Below are 17,474 nucleotides of genomic sequence, written 5' to 3' on the forward strand. Positions count from 1 at the left end.
GCTTGCGTTCTCCTTAGGGCCTGGCAGGATAGGAGGGCTGCAGGATAGGAGGGCACCCACCACAACCCCACCCTCTTTTGTACATCAGAAACACCGCCTCCTGCACTTTGTCCCAATCTGTGCCTGCCAGGGCCAGATGAGACCACCTTTATTGGGGCAGCCTGGGCTTCCCAAGGTCTGCTGGGGGCATCCAGCCACTCTCCCTTCCAGGACAGCTTTGCTTCCCAGGCAGCTGCAGCAGCATTTCACCCACCACAGCGGAGCCCCCGGCATAGGCGACTGGAAGCCGCTTTGAGACTCCTTCGGGTAGAGAAAAGCGGCATATAAGAACCAATTCTTCTTCTTCTTCTTCAGTAATATCAGGGCTGCCTCAGCCTCCCATCCCTCACAGGGTGTCTGTTGTGGGGAGAGGAAAGGGAAGGCAACTGGAAGCCGCTTTGAGACTCCTCCTGGTAGAGAAAAGCGGCATATAACTCTTCTTCTGCATGCTGCCCCTGGGCAAAGTTGGGCGTGGTCTCTGTTGGACAGGGACGGAATCTTAGCAGGGAACCCCCCCTGCCCCACTGGCTTGAGTCTGACGCTGCCCCGGTCATCCCTTAGCCCAGGAGGGCCCTTCCTTTTCTCCTACCAAGCTTGGGGCTGAGCTGTGCTGAGTCATGAGGCTGGGTTTTGTGACTTGGGGAACAGTCCCCAGGGCCTCTGGGTTCATTTGAACCCAAATTCTGTATAATGATGGTGGTGGTGGTGTTGTTTCTTTGCTCCCCCCCAGTTCTCCTCCCCATCTTCATTGTGGTCACATGAGCACCGGGCTCCTGGCTCCCCCCTCCCTCACAACGCATCCTTCATCTCATACCTCCTCGCCTTCTCCGCCTGCCACCAGAGCCATGGGGAAGGACAGCACATAAACAAGAAAAAGAATTCTTTCTTGCTGTTTTAGTGTAGAAAGGCGACTCTGCATCAACAGGCCGAGTTTTCAACACTTTTTTATCATGTCTAATGCAGGAGATTATTCTACGGAGTCAACGAAATAGCTGTCAAAGTGCCTTCTGTTTTTAAACTTTTGATTAAAGAGGTAAGAATGAACCATGTTGTTGTTTGGGGGTGGGGGGTGGAGAACTGTGCCACATCTGTGCCCCTTTCTGCTCTGGGGGCAGAGGGTTCCCTTCCTGGCACACAATGAGTTGTCTGCTTTTAAAAAATGTCAGTCATCTAAGGTCCTGCGAGTCTCCAGAGGCAGCCCGGAGAGTAGGATGAAAGTACTGGACCCTTCTGCTTTGGGCTGATCCTGCATTGAACAGGGGGTTAGACTAGATGACCTCTATGAACACCCCAACATTAGGATGCTGTGATTTTTCTGGGTGGGGTTGCACTCCCCCTAAAGGAGCTGGCTTGTAGCTTGGGGTGCTGCTGGACCCAGGCCTCTTCCCGGAGAAGCAGGTGGGAGCTGTGTCCATGAGTGCCTTTCCCCACCGTTGGCTACAGCCCACCTTGGTTAGGAAAGACCTGTCCAATGCAGTTTATGCCCTGGTAACATCTGTATTAGATTACTGCAATGCATTTTTTGTGGGGCTACCCCTGAAGACTGTCCGGAAGTTACACAGCACGCGACAGCCAGAGTCATGTGGAGCATCTCACTTCAGCCGTTGCTGGCTCCTGCCTCATTTTCTCTGGGTTCAGTTCAAGGGCCTGGAAAGCGCTGAGCCGTTTTCAGGCCAGCCTTTCCCCACGCAGGCTGCCCACCTCATCCCAGGCTTTGGCTCCCAGCACCGCCATTGGGGGCTTGAGGCGTGGCGGTCTGAGAAGAGGCCTTCTCAGTTGTGGCACCAAAACGTAGGGACTCCCTGCCCAGGGAGATCTGCTTTTTATTTCTCTCCTGCATGCTCTAATAGCAGTTACTGACGCTCCTCTGGCACTGTTTGTTTTGTATTTTTAAAATATCTTGTCATTTTAAATGCTTTTAATTGTTCCGGTGTTTTTAGTACTCCACACCGAGCCTGACCGGAGAGGGCAGCCTATAAGCAAACAGGCCAATAGAGGACCATGGCCTCAGGGGCCCCGCTTGGGTGGAGAGGCTGCCTGGGGAGGTGTTTCTAAGTGACTCTGAGAGCTTCCTGCAAAGGGTCCCACTTGCGGTGCTTCTTCTCCCCTCCCAGGTGCTCAACCCGTTTTACATCTTCCAGCTGTTCAGTGTGATCCTGTGGAGCACGGACGAGTACTACTACTACGCCCTGGCCATCGTCCTCATGTCCCTGGTGTCCATTGCCAGCTCCCTGTGCACCATCCGTAAGGTAGGGCTGCCGGGGGGCCTGGAGGTTCCGCAGGGGGGCTGGCTGCCCTCTTGCGCCTTGTTGCGTGTGGATCCAGCCCCCCTCCCCCGCTCCCCGTGCAGACCTCCGTGCTGGAGGAGGTCAGCCATGCGCTTGCTTCTTCCCCAGTGTGGCTGCTGCTCTGCTGTAAGGCTGCTGGCACTGGCACAGAGCAGCGGTTCCACTTTCCTGCAGGATTCTGCTCCTGGCCTGGGGGCAGCTGGCATGTCTTTCAGGCAGCCCAGTCCGAGGGGCACCTTTGCATGCTGCTGGCTGCTTAGGGCCTCCTCCTGCCCTCCCGGAGACTCTTGGGCAGCAGCTGCCAGCACAGGAGAAGATGCTGCGGAGGGGGTGGGTGGGTGGGTGGGTGGGGGTGTTGAGCTTTCCTCCAAAGTGTGCTCTCAGCAGCTGCTAGAGCCTTGACTGGACTGACTGGGAGAGAGCAGAGAGAGTTCCTCACCTCCCTCTCTGGGCTCCCTGGCCCCGTCTCCCTGGGAAGGGCCTTGTCCAGGACAAAACCCGGTCCCAAGCCCCACAGCCCCAGGGGTGCCTCTTTCTCCTTCCAGGCCTCCGGGGGGGCTTCCCAGGCAGAGGGAATGGGAGCAGGGCTGGCGGCAGGTGTCTTGGCTCCCCTCAGGCTGTGCCTAGGTCATCAGCCCTCGTTCGCCTGCCCTTGGGCCCCGTGAGTCCGAGAGAGAGCGGTCAATGCTGCTAGTGATGACACAGATGCTTGGGGAGGGGGCTTCTGGGTAGGGGGCCTGCCCTGGCCCTCCTTCCGCCTGAGTCGTTGTCTCCTTCTCTCTGCAGCAGTACAGGATGCTCCACGACATGGTGGCGGCACACAACCTCATGAGGGTGTCGGTCAGCACTGCGGATGGAGGTAGTGGGCTGGAGCGCCTGGGGCTTCCCCGGGGACCCTGGCTCTGAGGGAAGGGGCAGGCTGGGCTTGTTCACACGCTGGATGGGCTCCCATGAGAGGCCCAGCGGGCCCACTGTTCTGGTGGCCCTTCTGCTACTCCCAGGGGGAGCTGCCCTATGGTCTCCTCTGCCCGTGACCCAAAGTCAGAGGACCCAAAGTCCTTCCGCCTCTTCCTACCCAAGGGGGCTGGCTGGCTCCCTTCTGTGCCTCTTCTGGTGTGCCCCCCTCCTGCCCTCCCTCTTTCGGGGAGCACTTCAGACGGCTCTCTTTACCCGAAGTGGACAAATTGCTAGGTTCGGTTAGGGCGACCACTTGCCCCCTTGACCCCTGTCTGTCTTGGCTCCTCAGGGTGGCCAGGGGATAGGAGGCCAGCTCAGGGACATTGTCTCTCCCTGGAGTCCGGGGAATTCCCTGAGCAGCTGAAGAGGGCAGTGGTTCACCCTCTCCTGAAAAGATCTACGCTGGACCCGTGGGACCCCGCCAGCTACTGCCCAGTATCGCATCTGGCGTTCCTGGGCAAGGTGGTTGAAAGGGCCGCGGCAGACCAGCTCCTGGCATTCTTGGAGAAAACTTCGGCACTCGATCCATATCAGTCTGGCTTTCGACCTCGCCACGGGGTGGAGACGGTGTTGGTCGCCCTGTTGGATGACCTCCGTCGCCAGCTAGATAGGGGCGGGGCGGCAGTGCTGGTTCTTCTGGACCTGTCGGCTGCTTTCGACATCGTGGACCACGAGCTGTTGGTCCACCGCCTTTCTGGCACGGGGATACGGGGCACAGCGTTACGCTGGATACGGTCCTTTCTCCAGGACCGGACCCAGAGGGTAGCAGTGGGGGGATGAGCTCTCACACTCCTACAGACTCCCTTGCGGAGTCCCTCAGAGTGCAGTTCTCTCCCCCACACTGTTCAACATCTTCATGCGCCCTCTGGCCCAGCTGGTACGGAGTTTTGGGCTGGGTTGTCACCAGTACGCTGATGACACCCAGCTCTATCTCCTCATGGACGGAGGTCCTGTGGCTGGGACATAGGGGGCAGGACCAGGAAGCGCGCTTACCCACCCTGGCAGGGACGCAACTCACCATCACGTCCCAGGCCAGGAACTTGGGTGTGACCATTGACGCCTCCCTGACTTTGGAGACGCAGGTCAAAAAAGTAGCGGGCCAGGCGTTTTTCTACCTTCGCCAGGCCCGACTACTAGCGCCCTACCTGTCCCCCAAACACTTAGCCACAGTGATCCATGCAACGGTCACCTCCAGAATAGATTTCTGTAACTCGCTCTACGCAGGCCTACCCTTGTCCCTGACCCGGAAACTACAGCTGGTGCAAAATGCAGCTGCCAGGGTCCACACTGGCACATCTTGGAGGGCCCACATCCAGCCAGTGCTGAGGCAGCTGCACTGGTTGCCAATTGCTGCCCGGATCCGGTTCAAGGTTCTGGTTCTAACCTTCAAGGCTTTACGCCAGTTGGGACCCACATACCTGAGGGAGCGCCTATCGCCCTATGCCCCCCGCAGGGCCTTGCGCTCTGCGGGTGAAAATCTGTTGGTCGTTCCCAGCCCTAGGGAAGCACGCCTGGGCTCGACCAGGGCCAGGGCCTTTTCAGTCCTGGCCCCCACCTGGTGGAATGAGCTCCCGGGAGAGCTGCGGGCCCAGCGGGATCTTTCAACGTTTCGCAGGGCCTGCAAGACGGAGCTCTTCCGCCAGGTCTATGGTTGAGGCCGGGGCTGGTAAGATAGATCTACACCCCCCCCCCCCCCCCGGGATTTGGGACCTGAAGTGAACATCATCAGGACCTCCTCTCCACCCGCCAGTAGTGGGAGGGGGGGAAGTTGAGTTGCCTATCTCCGCCATGTCGGTAATGTTTTATGTCTTTTAATGGGGTTTTAATGGGGATTTTAAGACACTGTAACCCGCCACGAGCCGTAAGGGAGTGGCGGGAAACAACAACAACAACAACAACAACAATAAGCCATGTGCAGTGACTTGCAGCCATGGGGGCTGGCTTGTGTAGGGGAGGGCATGCCGGCCTGCGCTGCTTATTCCTCCCTGCCTTCCCAACCTGCAGGCACAGAAGAGATCCTGTCTGTGGACCTGGTGCCAGGGGACGTCATCCTGGTCCCTTTGAACGGGATGATCATGCCGTGCGATGCAGTGCTGGTCAGTGGCACCTGCATCGTCAACGAAAGCATGCTGACAGGTAGGGCTACTGGCTCCCCTTGGCCCGGCCCAGAGCTGGCTGGGAAGGGCCCCTGCTGAGGCAGGCTGCGGTTGACGCTGCATGCGTGGGGAAAGGCCCTCCCCCCCCGCCCCGGGTTCCTAGAAAGCAGCTGCCCTCCTCTGTGTCTCGGCCCGAGTCCTGGCAGCCACTGTTCCTGCTGTCCCAGGCGAAAGTGTTCCCGTCACCAAGACCAACCTGCCCCACCCTGCTGGAGGCCCCAGAGCCATGGAGGCCGAAGCGCCCGGGCCCGAAGGACAAAAGCGGCACACCCTCTTCTGCGGCACCTCCGTCATCCAGACCCGCTTCTACTCGGCAGAGCGGGTCAAGGCTGTGGTGGTTCGGACAGGTCAGTGGGGGGCCCTGCCGGGGAAGGGGGAGGAGGAGTTCTCCGGGAGGGGTGTCCTGGCGGGGGCGAGAGCTCAGGAGGGGGTTGTTGCACGTTTCCCCTCCGTGTCCTGAGAACAACTGCATAGGTGGATTACCAAGAGCGACAGTGACCGCCTTGTGGGTGCTTGTGCTTAGGAGGTCCTTCCTGAAATCCCACCCTCTGACTAGTGGGTCAGGAAACTCCCCCCTCCCCAGCTCCTTCCTGGACACAGCAGCAGAGTGACAAGATTCCAGCTGGACAGCAGCCGTGTTTCCTTGCATCTCGTGGCCCCGGAAAGGCCAGCAGATTCTTTGTCTCTAAAGTGTGGGGCAGCCCCTCGGCATGCTTGCCAGGGGAGAAGAAGTTCACCGCTTGTCTTGGCGGTGGGGTCCTAGCTGGGCCTTGTGATGCCCTGGCAGCACCTCCTAATGCCAGCCGTGCCTCCCCATAGACCAGCTAGGCCAGTTGTTTGTGGCCAAAGGAGCCGAGGAGTCCGTGGCCTTCGGTCAGATGCTCTCTACAGGTGTGAAGTCAGCCGAGGGAAGTTAGGGAGATGGGCCTCCGCCTCGTCCTGCCATTACCAGTGGTCTGGGTGCTTCTCTGGTAGCCATGTGAGCTTTGCATAGAAATGCCACCTGCCTTGCTTTTTTTGGGGGGGGGGGCTAGACCCTAGGTGTCACCTCCCTCCACCCGGTGCTTGCCCGCCCGCCTGTCCTTTCTTGGTGTCATCTTTTAATAACTGAGTCTCTGCAGTGCCGACCAGAAGGAAACAGGGGGTTCCCAACGGTGTCCTTATTGCCAAGAGCTGACTGTGCAATGTGTGGGGTTTCTTTGGCTTTCTCATGGAATCCTAGAGTCGGGAGGGACCTCCTGGGTCATCTAGTCCAGCCTCCTGCCCAATGCAGGAACTCACAACCCTGTCGGTCCTCCACTGTCACCTGCCACCTCCTTCAGCGTTCTGTTGGTTGTGTGTGTTTGGATCGGGCAGTGAGGAAATCGTAGGGCCATGCCAGTCACACTGCCAAGATCTTGTACACACCGAGAAGAAAGCCTGAAGGACTAACAGTTCCCCCTGAAGAGCCCAGTGGCGAAATGCCCCCTTTGTAGGCCATTTCAAAATGAAGTAGGACTTTTAGTTCTCTTTCCCTCTGAGCTTGGAGAGACTGGAGGGACAGCATTCAGCCACTTGCTCATCTTCATTTGAATACAGGTTGGCCTAGCCAGCAAACAGGCATGTGGGTTGGGGGGGGGGGAATTTCTTCCCAGAATTACCTCAGGCATGAAGCTTCCTGTGGAGAGGGGTGGGACTTCTTGTGCCCAGCAGGAGCCGAGATAGTCCAGGTGGAAAGGGGACAGGGAGGTTATATCTCCGGCTGACCACAGGAAGTGAGGAGTCTTTCGCCTGCTGACCATCAAAGAAGGAGGTTGCTCTGATTTGAGAAAGCTGAGCAGACATCTTGGACCATGTGGCTGCCAAGTGAGCTGTGAACTTGCAATAGGAACTTGTAACCTCTTAAGACAGGCACATTCTCTGTATTTAACATCAGATAGGGTATGCTTTAGCAGAGGGAGAGAAGGATTGCTTTTACCCAGTTTCTTTTTACTCTATTGCTTAACTCTGTGCTGTGCTAAAGATATGCTTATAAGCCTTGTTCCTTTAATAATAAGTCCTTTATAAATTTGAAGCTGGCAGTAATTCTTTCACCCGCATAGAGCTCCTCTGTCTTTGAAATGCTAGCCTAGAGCATGGGGAAGACCCAGGGTCAGCGGGGGTGGGGGGGGGGAGCCTGGCAAGCAACTACTATTTTGGGGTATGTGTGGGTACCCTGCAGTACATTGTCCCCATGGTGCTCACGTGCTGGGCAGGGGGGGACTCAGAGGTGAGGTCTCAGAAGTGCAAGGGGCAGCTGGGAGTCCTGGTCCTCTCGCAGCGAGCTACCCAGAGACTGGATCCTTTGGGTCTAGAAGGGTCTCTCCTCTTTGCTAAGGGAGCCCATCCTCCTTCGGTGCCTTTGAAGCTTAATCCTCTTACAGGTGGACTTTCCCAAGCAGCTTTGCACAGCTGTGTGTATGTGTGTTTCTGCCCTATCGCTCCACTGTCTGTTTTCTATCCTGGTCCTGTTTGGGGTGGTGGGAGTGTCTCTGCATGAAAGTCCTGCTCCTCGGTGTTCTCTGAAGGTCTCTTTTGGTCCTTGCAGGTTTCAGCACCTCCAAAGGGCAACTGGTCCGTTCCATCTTGTACCCAAAGCCGACTGACTTCAAGCTCTATAGGGAGGCCTACTTGTTTTTGCTCTTCCTTGTCGCGGTGGCCGGGGTTGGATTTCTGTACACGGTTGTCAACAGCATCCTCCATGAGGTATTCCTTTCTTCCCTGACCCATCTTGGGTCAAGCCCAAGATGCTGTCGATGGCAGCCACTTCTCACGAAGAGTGTTGTCCCATTCCCTCCATGGCCCTGGTGCAGCTCTGCAGGCAGGAGTGCTGGCTGGCTGGTTGCAAAGCCTTTGGAGCCACAGTTCCTAAGGCTCATGGGCACAGGTCAGGGAAGAGCCCATATGCTTAGTGGGCAGAAGGCCCCAGGTTCAGTCCCCGGCATCTCCACGCAGAAGGACCAGGAGCAGGCCACTGTCTGAGACCCTGGAGAGCGACTGCCAGCCAGAGATGACGGTGCTGACCTCGGTGGGCCCAGGGGTCTGATTCAGCGTCAGGCAGCTTTGTGTAAATGGCCCCCCTCCCGTCACGGCCAGAACCGTGGGCCAGCCTCTCCTTAGACCTTGGGCGGGCATTCTGGGTTGAGCCCCGCCTGTGCGCTGCCTCTGCTGCAGCAGCCTGGTCTTCCTCCTCCTCCTCCTCCTCCTCTTCCAGGTCCCTGCGAGCATCATCATCATCGAATCTCTCGACATCATCACCATCACGGTGCCGCCTGCCCTGCCGGCTGCCATGACTGCTGGGATTGTGTATGCGCAGCGGCGGCTGAAGAGGGTGGGCATCTTCTGCATCAGCCCCCAGCGGATCAACATCTGCGGCCAGCTGAATCTCGTCTGCTTTGACAAGGTCCGGCCTGCTGTCCCCAACCCCCCCCCCCCGTCTTTTTCCTGGGATCGAGCAGAGCTGAAAGCAGACCAAAGATGCCTCACGGGCATGGGAAGTGTGGCCATCACATTCTCTCCTCATTGCCCTGCCTGTCCTGCTAGCCTCTGGGGGAAAGGATTCATTAGAACACCTGAAAAGCAGCCAATATGATCCTTTAGGTTTGCTTGCTGTCAGCATGTCTGTTGATCTCAGTGCAGTTAAAGTTCCGGGGAGCAGAGCCAGGGATTTATGGAAAGGCCTGAGGACCATGTGGTGTCTAGACCCCCCAGCCCCACTGCCCAGCCCCCAAAAATGGGTCCCCCCTTGGTGTTGGCTCTATAAAATCCCCCATCTGTATTGTGGGATCGGGGCCTCTGAGCAGCAAGGTCTGTCTTTCCCATCGCCCTCTCTGTGTGGCCACTGTAGCTCTTAATTGTTAATGTCTTCAAGCAAAGGTTGGATACACACTTTTCTTGGATGCTTTAGGATGCTTAGGGCTGATCCTGCGTTGAGCAGGGGGAAGGAGCAGTATGGCCCCTTCCAACTCTATGAGTTTATGAAACCAGCATGCTTCCGAACACTCTAAAACTTTCACCATGACAGGGAGAAGCAGGTAACAAATAAACTAAAAAGCAACAGCTGTGACTATTTTGAACTCAGAAATCTCAACCTTTGGTCACTTTCTCTAAAAACGCCTTCCAGCAGCAGTCCCCCCAGCTGAGCTCTTGACCTGGCCCCCGACTGGCCTGACTCCCCTTGGCTTGGCAACTGGGCTGTCCTGGTGGCCGTGGTTCCGTGGAGGCTGCAGTTTGCTCTTGTGGTTTGAGCTGAGCTTGGCCTCCGAATCCCTGCCCCCCCCCCCCGTAGGATTCTTCTCCAGAGCTTGGCTACGCCTCAGGTTTTGTAGTGCAGCTCCCCTAGGGACCTTTTGGACAGGATGGTTGATCAGCTCCTCTGGGGAAGAGGGACAGCTCCTCTCAGCTGTGGGTGTGGCCTGCCAGAATTGGACTGTAGGCACTTCTTTGAGAAGGCGGGATTGCCTCGCTCACAGGGACAGCATTTGTGGCACCGCAGAGGCCCATCCTGCTCCCTCGTGCAGGAGGCGGGCGAGGGTCCCACACTCATGTCCAGAGTGAAACGGCTTTGAAGGGTATTGCCCACAGGGAAGGAATAGGAGGAGGCAGGCCTGGACCTTGAGGCTTTCCCGTTCAGCGCAAAACTAAGGAACCCCTGAATGGTTGGTGCCTGCTTATCTTTAGAGCTGCCACAGTCAGGAGAGGTTTTTGCAATGGGATCACTGCCCCCCCCCAGTGCATGTGTAGCATTTCATGTCCCCCCACCCCCCCCCCCCCGTGCTTTGAGTTATAACTGACCCCAATACCATTTTAATGAAACTTCCGGCTTAATTTCTACAGTGGGAGGGGCAAACGCTGAGCTGCCATAGAATAATCCATGCTTTGTTAGGGTGAAAATGCACGGGGTTCGAGTGGTGCAGGCCTGAGGGGAAAGTTTGTGCTGTGCTCAATTACCCTTTCAGTCTTGGCTGCAGCCCCAGAGGGAAGAGAGGACATTTCTGGGTGGGCTGAACTGTCATCGGCTGCACCAGTCAAGCTCGGAGCACTCCCATCGTCCTGTTGAATGCCAGGGAGTACGGAAGGGGCTGGCTGTGGCCCGGCACCTAGAAGAGCAGAATCCTAGAGTCGGAAGGGATCTCCAGGGTCATCTAGTCCACCCCCTGCACAAGTCAGGGACTGACCCCTACTAGGCCTCTGTTCCTTGGGAAAGCCCATTGCTTTGCTTCCTCTTGCTGGAGAGCAGCTCTCCCTGGAAGGGAACAAACACACCCCAGCATGGCTGTTGGTCCCCGGCCCCCCCCCCCCTCTGCAGTTCCAGTGTGCCAGATCCGAGGGAGAGGCCTGCCCTGTGCCACCAGCTGCCTCCTGCAAGGGGCAAGAAGAGTCCGAAAGGGCTCTCCTATGGCCAGTGACCAAACTGCCCTCCTGCCAGGCCTGCGGCCATGTCCTCCTTCATGGGATTTGGGGGGGGGGGACAGGTACCTCCCGCGTTCTGGCTTCCCTGCATGTCTTGGTATTTCTGGGTGGCAGCTGTGACCAGGCCGACTGTGGTGGGAAGGGGGCAGGAAGAGAAGCCCCCGCCTCTTGCCTGGGCATATTTTGCCCTGCTGGCACCCAGGGAGGGGATTCTGCTCAGCCTGGCTCTCACACCCTGGCCAAGTGGAGGAGAGAGCAAGCATTGTGTGCCCCACTCCTTGTCTCGGTCTGCCCTTGTCCTGCTGGGCTCTTGAGCACCCCAGGCCATGAGGAGGGCACCTCCGCTCCCCATGCCTTTATTGCTGCCGCAGGGGGAGCCTCCCCCCCCCCCAGCTGTCCTCTTCTTTTTCAAGGGGGGAGGGGAAGATTCAGCACTTGTGGGGTGCTTCTGCCTCCCAGCTTGGGCTCAGTCCTCCTGGCTCTTGGCAGCCCCGGCTGGGCCAGCAGCAGAGTGCAGGGGAGGGTGGGCCCCAGGGACCCGGGAGAGGACTCTTCTTACAAACTCTGCTTTCCTGCCTCCCTCCCCTGGCAGACAGGCACTCTCACGGAGGACGGCCTCGATCTTTGGGGAATCCAGAGAGTGGAAAGCGCTCGGTAAGTGCCTGCCCAGATAGCGGAAGGAGGCAGCCATTGCTCAGAGGCAGCAGGAGGGGGTGGGGGGCTCATGGGGGGGGGAGCAAGGGAATCTGCCGAGCCAAAAGGCTGCAGGTGAGGCTTCTGAGGAAGCCCTGGTGGGCCTAGGGGTGGGTTGGGGGGATTTACCTGAGTGGTGTGACTCTTGATGCGGGGGGGGGGGGAAGCAGGGAGGACCGTTTTCTGGACTGTTGGGCTACAGCATAGACAAGAGAGGTAGCAGGGAGTCCTCGGGATCTCAAGGAAGAACCTTCAGGGAGCCAAGCTATAGCTATTACTGAAGAGCCAGTTGGAGTTACTCTGAGCTGCTCTGAATGTTTTGTGTCTTCTGCTAAAGCAGCATCTCTTCCCCGCTGCTCCCACTCCCAGGTGACTAGGGCAAGGTGGTTCACTGGAGCCTTTTAGCTAAGGCAGTGGTTCTCATCCTGGGGGTTCGGACTCCTCTGGGGGTCAAAGAGGTTGCGGCAGGGTGAGCAGCTTGGCGGGAAGGGGGGGGCGATACCACTGTTTCTGCTCCCCCTGAAGGCGCCCGCCAATTTATATACAATTGATTGATAACCAACTTTTATACAATCATGAACAATGGATCTTCATGCCATTGTTCAGTTTGGGTTTAATTTCTGTAAAAGAACACTTCCACAGGAAAAAAAACCCATAATTTTATGGTTGGGGGTCACCACAACATGGGGAACTGTATGTATCAAGAGGTCATGGAATTTGGAAGGTTGAGAATGTCTGAGGATGTGCTACTCAGCTGAGCCCACGTGCAGGTGCTGTTGCCAGACTGACACTGGCTGTTCTGTGCTCAGCTTCCTGTTGCCGGAAGAAAACGCTTTCAGCAAGCCCTTGGTCAAGTCCCCCTTCATCGCCTGCATGGCTGCTTGTCACTCCCTCACCAAGATCGAAGGCGTGCTCTCGGGCGACCCACTGGATCTGAAGATGTTTGAAGCCACGGGCTGGGTGAGAGGGGAAGGCCCAAAAGGGCTCCACAAACGGAATGCGTTGTGCAAAAACTCCCAGTCCCGACCCCGACTCAGTTTCTAGCCGTTGCAGTTGGGCTGCCTGGGCCTCCTTTTTCAATAGAGCTTCCAATGCTGAACCCGAATCTCAGGCTGCAGATTTTAAAAGCCTACACAGTGGAACCAGGTAAAGCTAGGGCAGGTTGCTGGAGAAGCCCAGGTTTGGCAAAACATCTCTTGAAGAAAGTGAAAAGAAAAGCCGTAGGCGCGAGATCCTCAGCCTCCATTTTGAGGGTGGCCTGGAATGTGCGTTGGGAGGGCTGGAAGGAAGATGTTTGAGGGGTGGAGGAGAAGAGGGCAGGCTGAGAGAGGCAGGCAGGTGAGAGCCATGGATGGTGCCGGGGGCAGGGGGAGGAGGGGGCTCCTGTCCAGCTCCCAGGAGCCCCCCACAGAGCTGAGGGTGACATGCAGTGGGCTGCCCCAGTTGTCCTTGGCCCAGTCTAGGCAAGAAGGTGAGGGGGGGGGCTGTGGGGAGGAGGTGAGCCAGAGTAGCAGCTATGCAGGCAAATAATAGGAACAGCCACAGTGGAAATGATGGAGAATCCCAGAAGACTTGTGAATAGTGCAGTATGGAAACCCTTGGCCCTGGGGCCTATTTGCCTGCTGCATCTTTGGTCGTTGGCTGTAATGAAAGCTGCTTATGTGCCCAGCCCCCAGCTAGCAGGGCCAGCTGGTAGCCAATGGACTCCTGGCAGGGAGAGGGAAGCCCTTCTGCCCCCATGGCTGGCTGGGGCTTTTACCAAACCCTGCTCCTGGCTCAGGCGTGGCTGGTGCAGCTCCCAAGGCAGCAATCCTCCCCCCATCCCCCGGCATATGTCTCTCCGGTGGGGCAGTCTGTGCACCCAAGCAACCTCCAAGCTTCAGGACCCAGCCCCCTTGGGGCGTCCCGGTCTGTATTGTCTCCCTGGCAGGGCTGAGGCCTTTTGCATCATCTGATGCCTGGTGAGGCTGCTGGGGATGGATCTTGGGGCCTTCAGCATGCCAGGCAGATGCTCTCCCCCTGATTCAGGGCCCTTCGTGAGCCTGGCCTGCCCTCTCCATCCACAGATTCTCGAAGAGGCGACAGAGGAGGAAACTGCCCTTCACAACCGCATTATGCCCACTGTAGTCCGGCCGCCCAAACAGCTTCTTCCCGAGGCCCAGCCGGCAGCCAATGAAGACCTGGTAGGGAGGGGCCTTGGCTGATGTACCCACCCCCCTTCGCCTGCTCGTCCCAAGAGGCAGGGTCCCTGGGGGGTGGGGGTTCAGGGGCCTCACTTCCCACTCTTGCCTGCTCCTCTAGCTTGTCCAGCTTGGGGCCTTGGGGGTGGCCAAAAGAGAGGCTGCCCTGCCTTGAAGCCCCCAGTGGGGAGGTGGGTGGGGGGTTGGGAAGAATTATTGGCCACTCAAGCAAGCAACTTAATCTTGTCCAGACATGCAGGGGGAACTAGGGCTTTTGCTGGAGGGTGGGGAGATGATTGGTTACGTCACATGGATTCGGTGGTGTTGACCAATGACAACCGCCATGAGACTGGATTGCATTGGGCTGCAGAAGCCTGTGCCTCACCATTCGGGAATTCTCACAATACAAGACCTCGTGGGCCCTCCCTGAAAGTGAGGAGCAGTTAGCTCAGAGCAGGTCAGAGGAAGTCCTCCTTCGCCCCAAGAGGGACAAACTGCCTGCTCCGGGAAGTGGAGGCGGCTACAAGCAGGGGCAGCTGCCAGAGGGGGTGGGAGAAGCATCTGGAGCAGAGGCCCACCCGGGTCTAGATGGAAGTCTCTGCCTGGGGCAGGGATGCTCTGCAGTCTTAGTGCTAGGGGCGGGGGTGGGGGGGGGCTTCTGAGGATCTGGTCCTGCAAGTGGACCTTTTGGACCCCGTGTGGCACAGAGTGCCAGACTGGGTGGGCCACTCTGGTGTTCTTGCACTTGAGGCTTGAGAGAGCAGTGAGGTCAAAGGGTCCCTGTCCCACAACTTGCTGGGAGGGGGAGGCAGAAAGCTGTCGCATTGTTAGGGAAGAGCGGGCTGTAAAGGCAGCCTGCTAGTGGTGACCTCTGGTAGGGACGCTGCGGGCTTGGGGGAAGTGGGGGGTGGGGCCCCTCGCCCACCCCTGCAGGAGGTGCCGGCTGTGCAGATGAGGGGACGCATCCTCCCTCTCTCTTTCCTTTGGCAGGAACTGTTGGAACTGCCGGTGAGTGCCTCCGCTCTTTCTCATGGTGTTCGGGCTTCCCCCAAGGAGCACACGAACGGGTTGGCTTGACGCTCCTCTTTGCTTGTTCCTCCTGCCTCCTGCTGGCTCAGGCCACTTACGAGATTGGGATCGTGCGGCAGTTCCCGTTTTCCTCTGCGCTGCAGCGTATGTGCGTGGTGGCCAGAGCCCTCGGGCAGAAGAGGATGGATGCCTACGTGAAGGGGGCCCCCGAGGTGGTGGCTGGCTTGTGCAAGCTGGAGACAGGTAAAAGGGGGTGCTGGGGACCCTGGGCCGCTGCTGCAGGTGGGCTAATCTGTTTGTTTCGTTTTTTGCTAGTGCCGGGGGACTTTGAGCGGGTGTTGGAGGAGTACACCAGGCAGGGGCTGCGGGTCATTGCTGTTGCTCACCGGAAGCTGGAGTCCCGGCTGACCTGGCACCGAGTGCAGAGCGTGAGGCGGTAAGTGGCCCTCCCTGCCCAGACCCAGAGCTCCTCTCCCACGGTCTGGGCTTGCTCCCTCCCTCCCTCCCTCCCCACCATTGGAGTAGGGCCAGCCATGGATGGACAGACTGGAACGCCAACTGGGGCAGCCTCCTCAGCTGGGCACAGGGGTCAGAGAGCACCAGCATTGCATGGCCGGGTCAGAGCTAATGTCCAGTGGCCTCCGGGCCTCCAGGAGGGAGGGCTTGCTGGGCCTGCAGGCTTCCCTGGAACCAGAAGGGGGACTGAGCTGCTGGCTGAGGGGAAATCAGCATGGCTTCTTCAGAGGGAAGCCCTTTGGGAGACCCTTGAGAGAGTGAATAAACGATCACTGATAGACAGGCTTTTAGAAAATCTTAGAATGCTAGAGTGGGAAGGGGCCCTACAGGCCATCTAGTCCCACCCCCTGCTCAAGGCAGGATCAGCCTCCAACATCTATTGACTTCCCTCCCCAAAGACTCCTCCCGAGTAAGCTTAGCAGTCCTAGAATCAGAGGGCGTCCTCTTGTGGATTAGGGAGTGGTCAGACAGGAAGCACAGCATAGGAAGTTCTTGTGGAGGAGGGGAGCGAGCAGTGGGGTCCTGCACGTATTAGGGTGTTTCATCTTCTGTCTTGTTGTGCATCCCCACATCACGGCTGCGCATGCGCAGTTCTGCCACTTGGACTTTCCTCGCCAAAAAGCTCCGGAGAGGGCACTTGCCCGCCCACGCATGCACAGGATGGGCCGTGTGACTACAGGGAGGAGCACCCACCTCCCTCCGTTCCCTTTTTTTGCTGCCCTCATTAGTGGACATCCTAGTCTTGAGCTCCGTTCTTCGTCTCTTGGTCTGTTCTTGGCCTTGATGGCCTCTGAGGGCTGACGTCCATGACCGCTGCTTCATGCGCCTTGGGGAGGCTCACGCTGTGGGCGCCGGCACAGTTCGCCAGAGGTTTACGGCAAAGGCTCGCTTCGATAGAGATGCCAGGTTGAAGGCTTCATTGTGGGAGAATGCCCTCTCTGCAGAATCCCCTACCAAGACATCTCCTGAGCCGACTCTTCTAGGGCCACCCCAAAGGTCTCTTCAGTTCTGAGGTCAGGCCCATCCTTGGCTTGGCTTGTGGTATCTAATTCTGCCCCAAAGCCCCCTAAGAGACCTCTTTCATTGGTGTCTGAGGCCCCATAGCAGTCATCTTCTGTGGTCGCTCTGCCAGAGCAACGTTCAGTGTCTGAACCGCCCTCGAAATCGTGGAAGTCTAAACATCAGGACAAGGACCGTTCCCCATGGTCATCCTCTGCTACCCACAGTGACCTGCCTACGGTTCTGACTCAGCCTCACAGAACCCCTCCGGGCCCTGAGTCCTTTCTTCAGGATTGTGCGCTAGACTTCAAGGAGGGCGGTTCCAAGTTTTTCCCAGGGCAGCATCGAGTTCCACCTGCCTGGAGACCCGCTGGTTGTGCCCCTGCAAGTTACTCCTCAACGTATGCCAGCCACCCTATAGAGGAGGGGGAAATTGAGCCCTCCTTGGATTTCCCAGATGGCCCCTTAGTGGTTGGTTCGGTCAGGGTGTCAGTGTTGTAGCTATGGAGACAGTTCAGCCACAGAACAGCCCTGAGGCAGCTTCTGAACTGTCCCCTGGCAATGTGGTGGCCGGATCCTGCATCCACCTCTCCAGGGGAGGATTACAGGATGCGTGGGGAACAGCTTTTGTGTATGGCAAAAACTTTGGAGCTGGACATCTCAACTTCACATAGCAGGCCCAAGAACAAGATCCTCAGCCGTTTATATTGCAGTACCTCCCCCCACCCCCTGCTATAGCTCTGCCTGTTGTACGGGAGTTTGAGGACTTGACTGTCCCCATTTGGATTAAACCGGCTTCCGTTTAGCTGGTTCCAAAGAGAATAGAGTCCTTGTATTGCGTCAGGCAAGATTCTTCCAAGCACGTCCCGGTTCACCCTTCTGCTGACTCTCCCAACATTGACGACCTGCAGCTTAAGAGGAAGCCGGGGCAGCGTCCTTCTCCTGCGGACAGGGAGGGCAGGAGGCTTGACACCCTTGGCAGAAAGAGAGATTCATCTTCCTCACTGAGTTCCAGGATAGCCGTTTACCCGGCAGTTTTCGGGGTCTGCCGGCTTTGCCTTTGGGAGAGCCTTTCAGAATACATTGACTTGCTGCCCGAAGGACAGAAGGGCCTGATGCGGATGATCCAGAATGAAGCCATTCGGATTTCTAAGCAGGGGATCAGCGGGGGTAGCCATGCAGCAGGT

General features: G+C 57.7%; 1 protein-coding gene across 7 annotated transcripts in view; it reads left to right on the forward strand.

The window, feature by feature from the left end:
* Positions 1 to 17,474, forward strand: part of ATP13A3 (ATPase 13A3) — a 44,032-nt gene that overhangs the window by 12,554 nt on the left and 14,004 nt on the right. For all 7 annotated transcript variants that reach the window (XR_013233354.1, XM_077347953.1, XM_077347952.1 and 4 more), the window contains 13 exons: positions 1,003 to 1,072; positions 2,154 to 2,288; positions 3,114 to 3,186; positions 5,289 to 5,420; positions 5,608 to 5,787; positions 8,007 to 8,164; positions 8,673 to 8,861; positions 11,463 to 11,524; positions 12,373 to 12,523; positions 13,630 to 13,746; positions 14,734 to 14,751; positions 14,862 to 15,015; positions 15,088 to 15,208. Coding sequence is in view for 6 of the 7 variants with exons in the window: in XM_077347953.1 (XP_077204068.1) it covers positions 1,003 to 1,072; positions 2,154 to 2,288; positions 3,114 to 3,186; positions 5,289 to 5,420; positions 5,608 to 5,787; positions 8,007 to 8,164; positions 8,673 to 8,861; positions 11,463 to 11,524; positions 12,373 to 12,523; positions 13,630 to 13,746; positions 14,734 to 14,751; positions 14,862 to 15,015; positions 15,088 to 15,208 (1,560 nt within the window). In the remaining variant the exon portion in view is untranslated. The remainder of the gene's footprint in view (positions 1 to 1,002; positions 1,073 to 2,153; positions 2,289 to 3,113; positions 3,187 to 5,288; positions 5,421 to 5,607; positions 5,788 to 8,006; positions 8,165 to 8,672; positions 8,862 to 11,462; positions 11,525 to 12,372; positions 12,524 to 13,629; positions 13,747 to 14,733; positions 14,752 to 14,861; positions 15,016 to 15,087; positions 15,209 to 17,474) is intronic.

The sequence above is a fragment of the Paroedura picta genome, chromosome 8 (assembly GCF_049243985.1).
Source record: "Paroedura picta isolate Pp20150507F chromosome 8, Ppicta_v3.0, whole genome shotgun sequence".
Lineage (NCBI taxonomy): Eukaryota > Metazoa > Chordata > Lepidosauria > Squamata > Gekkonidae > Paroedura > Paroedura picta.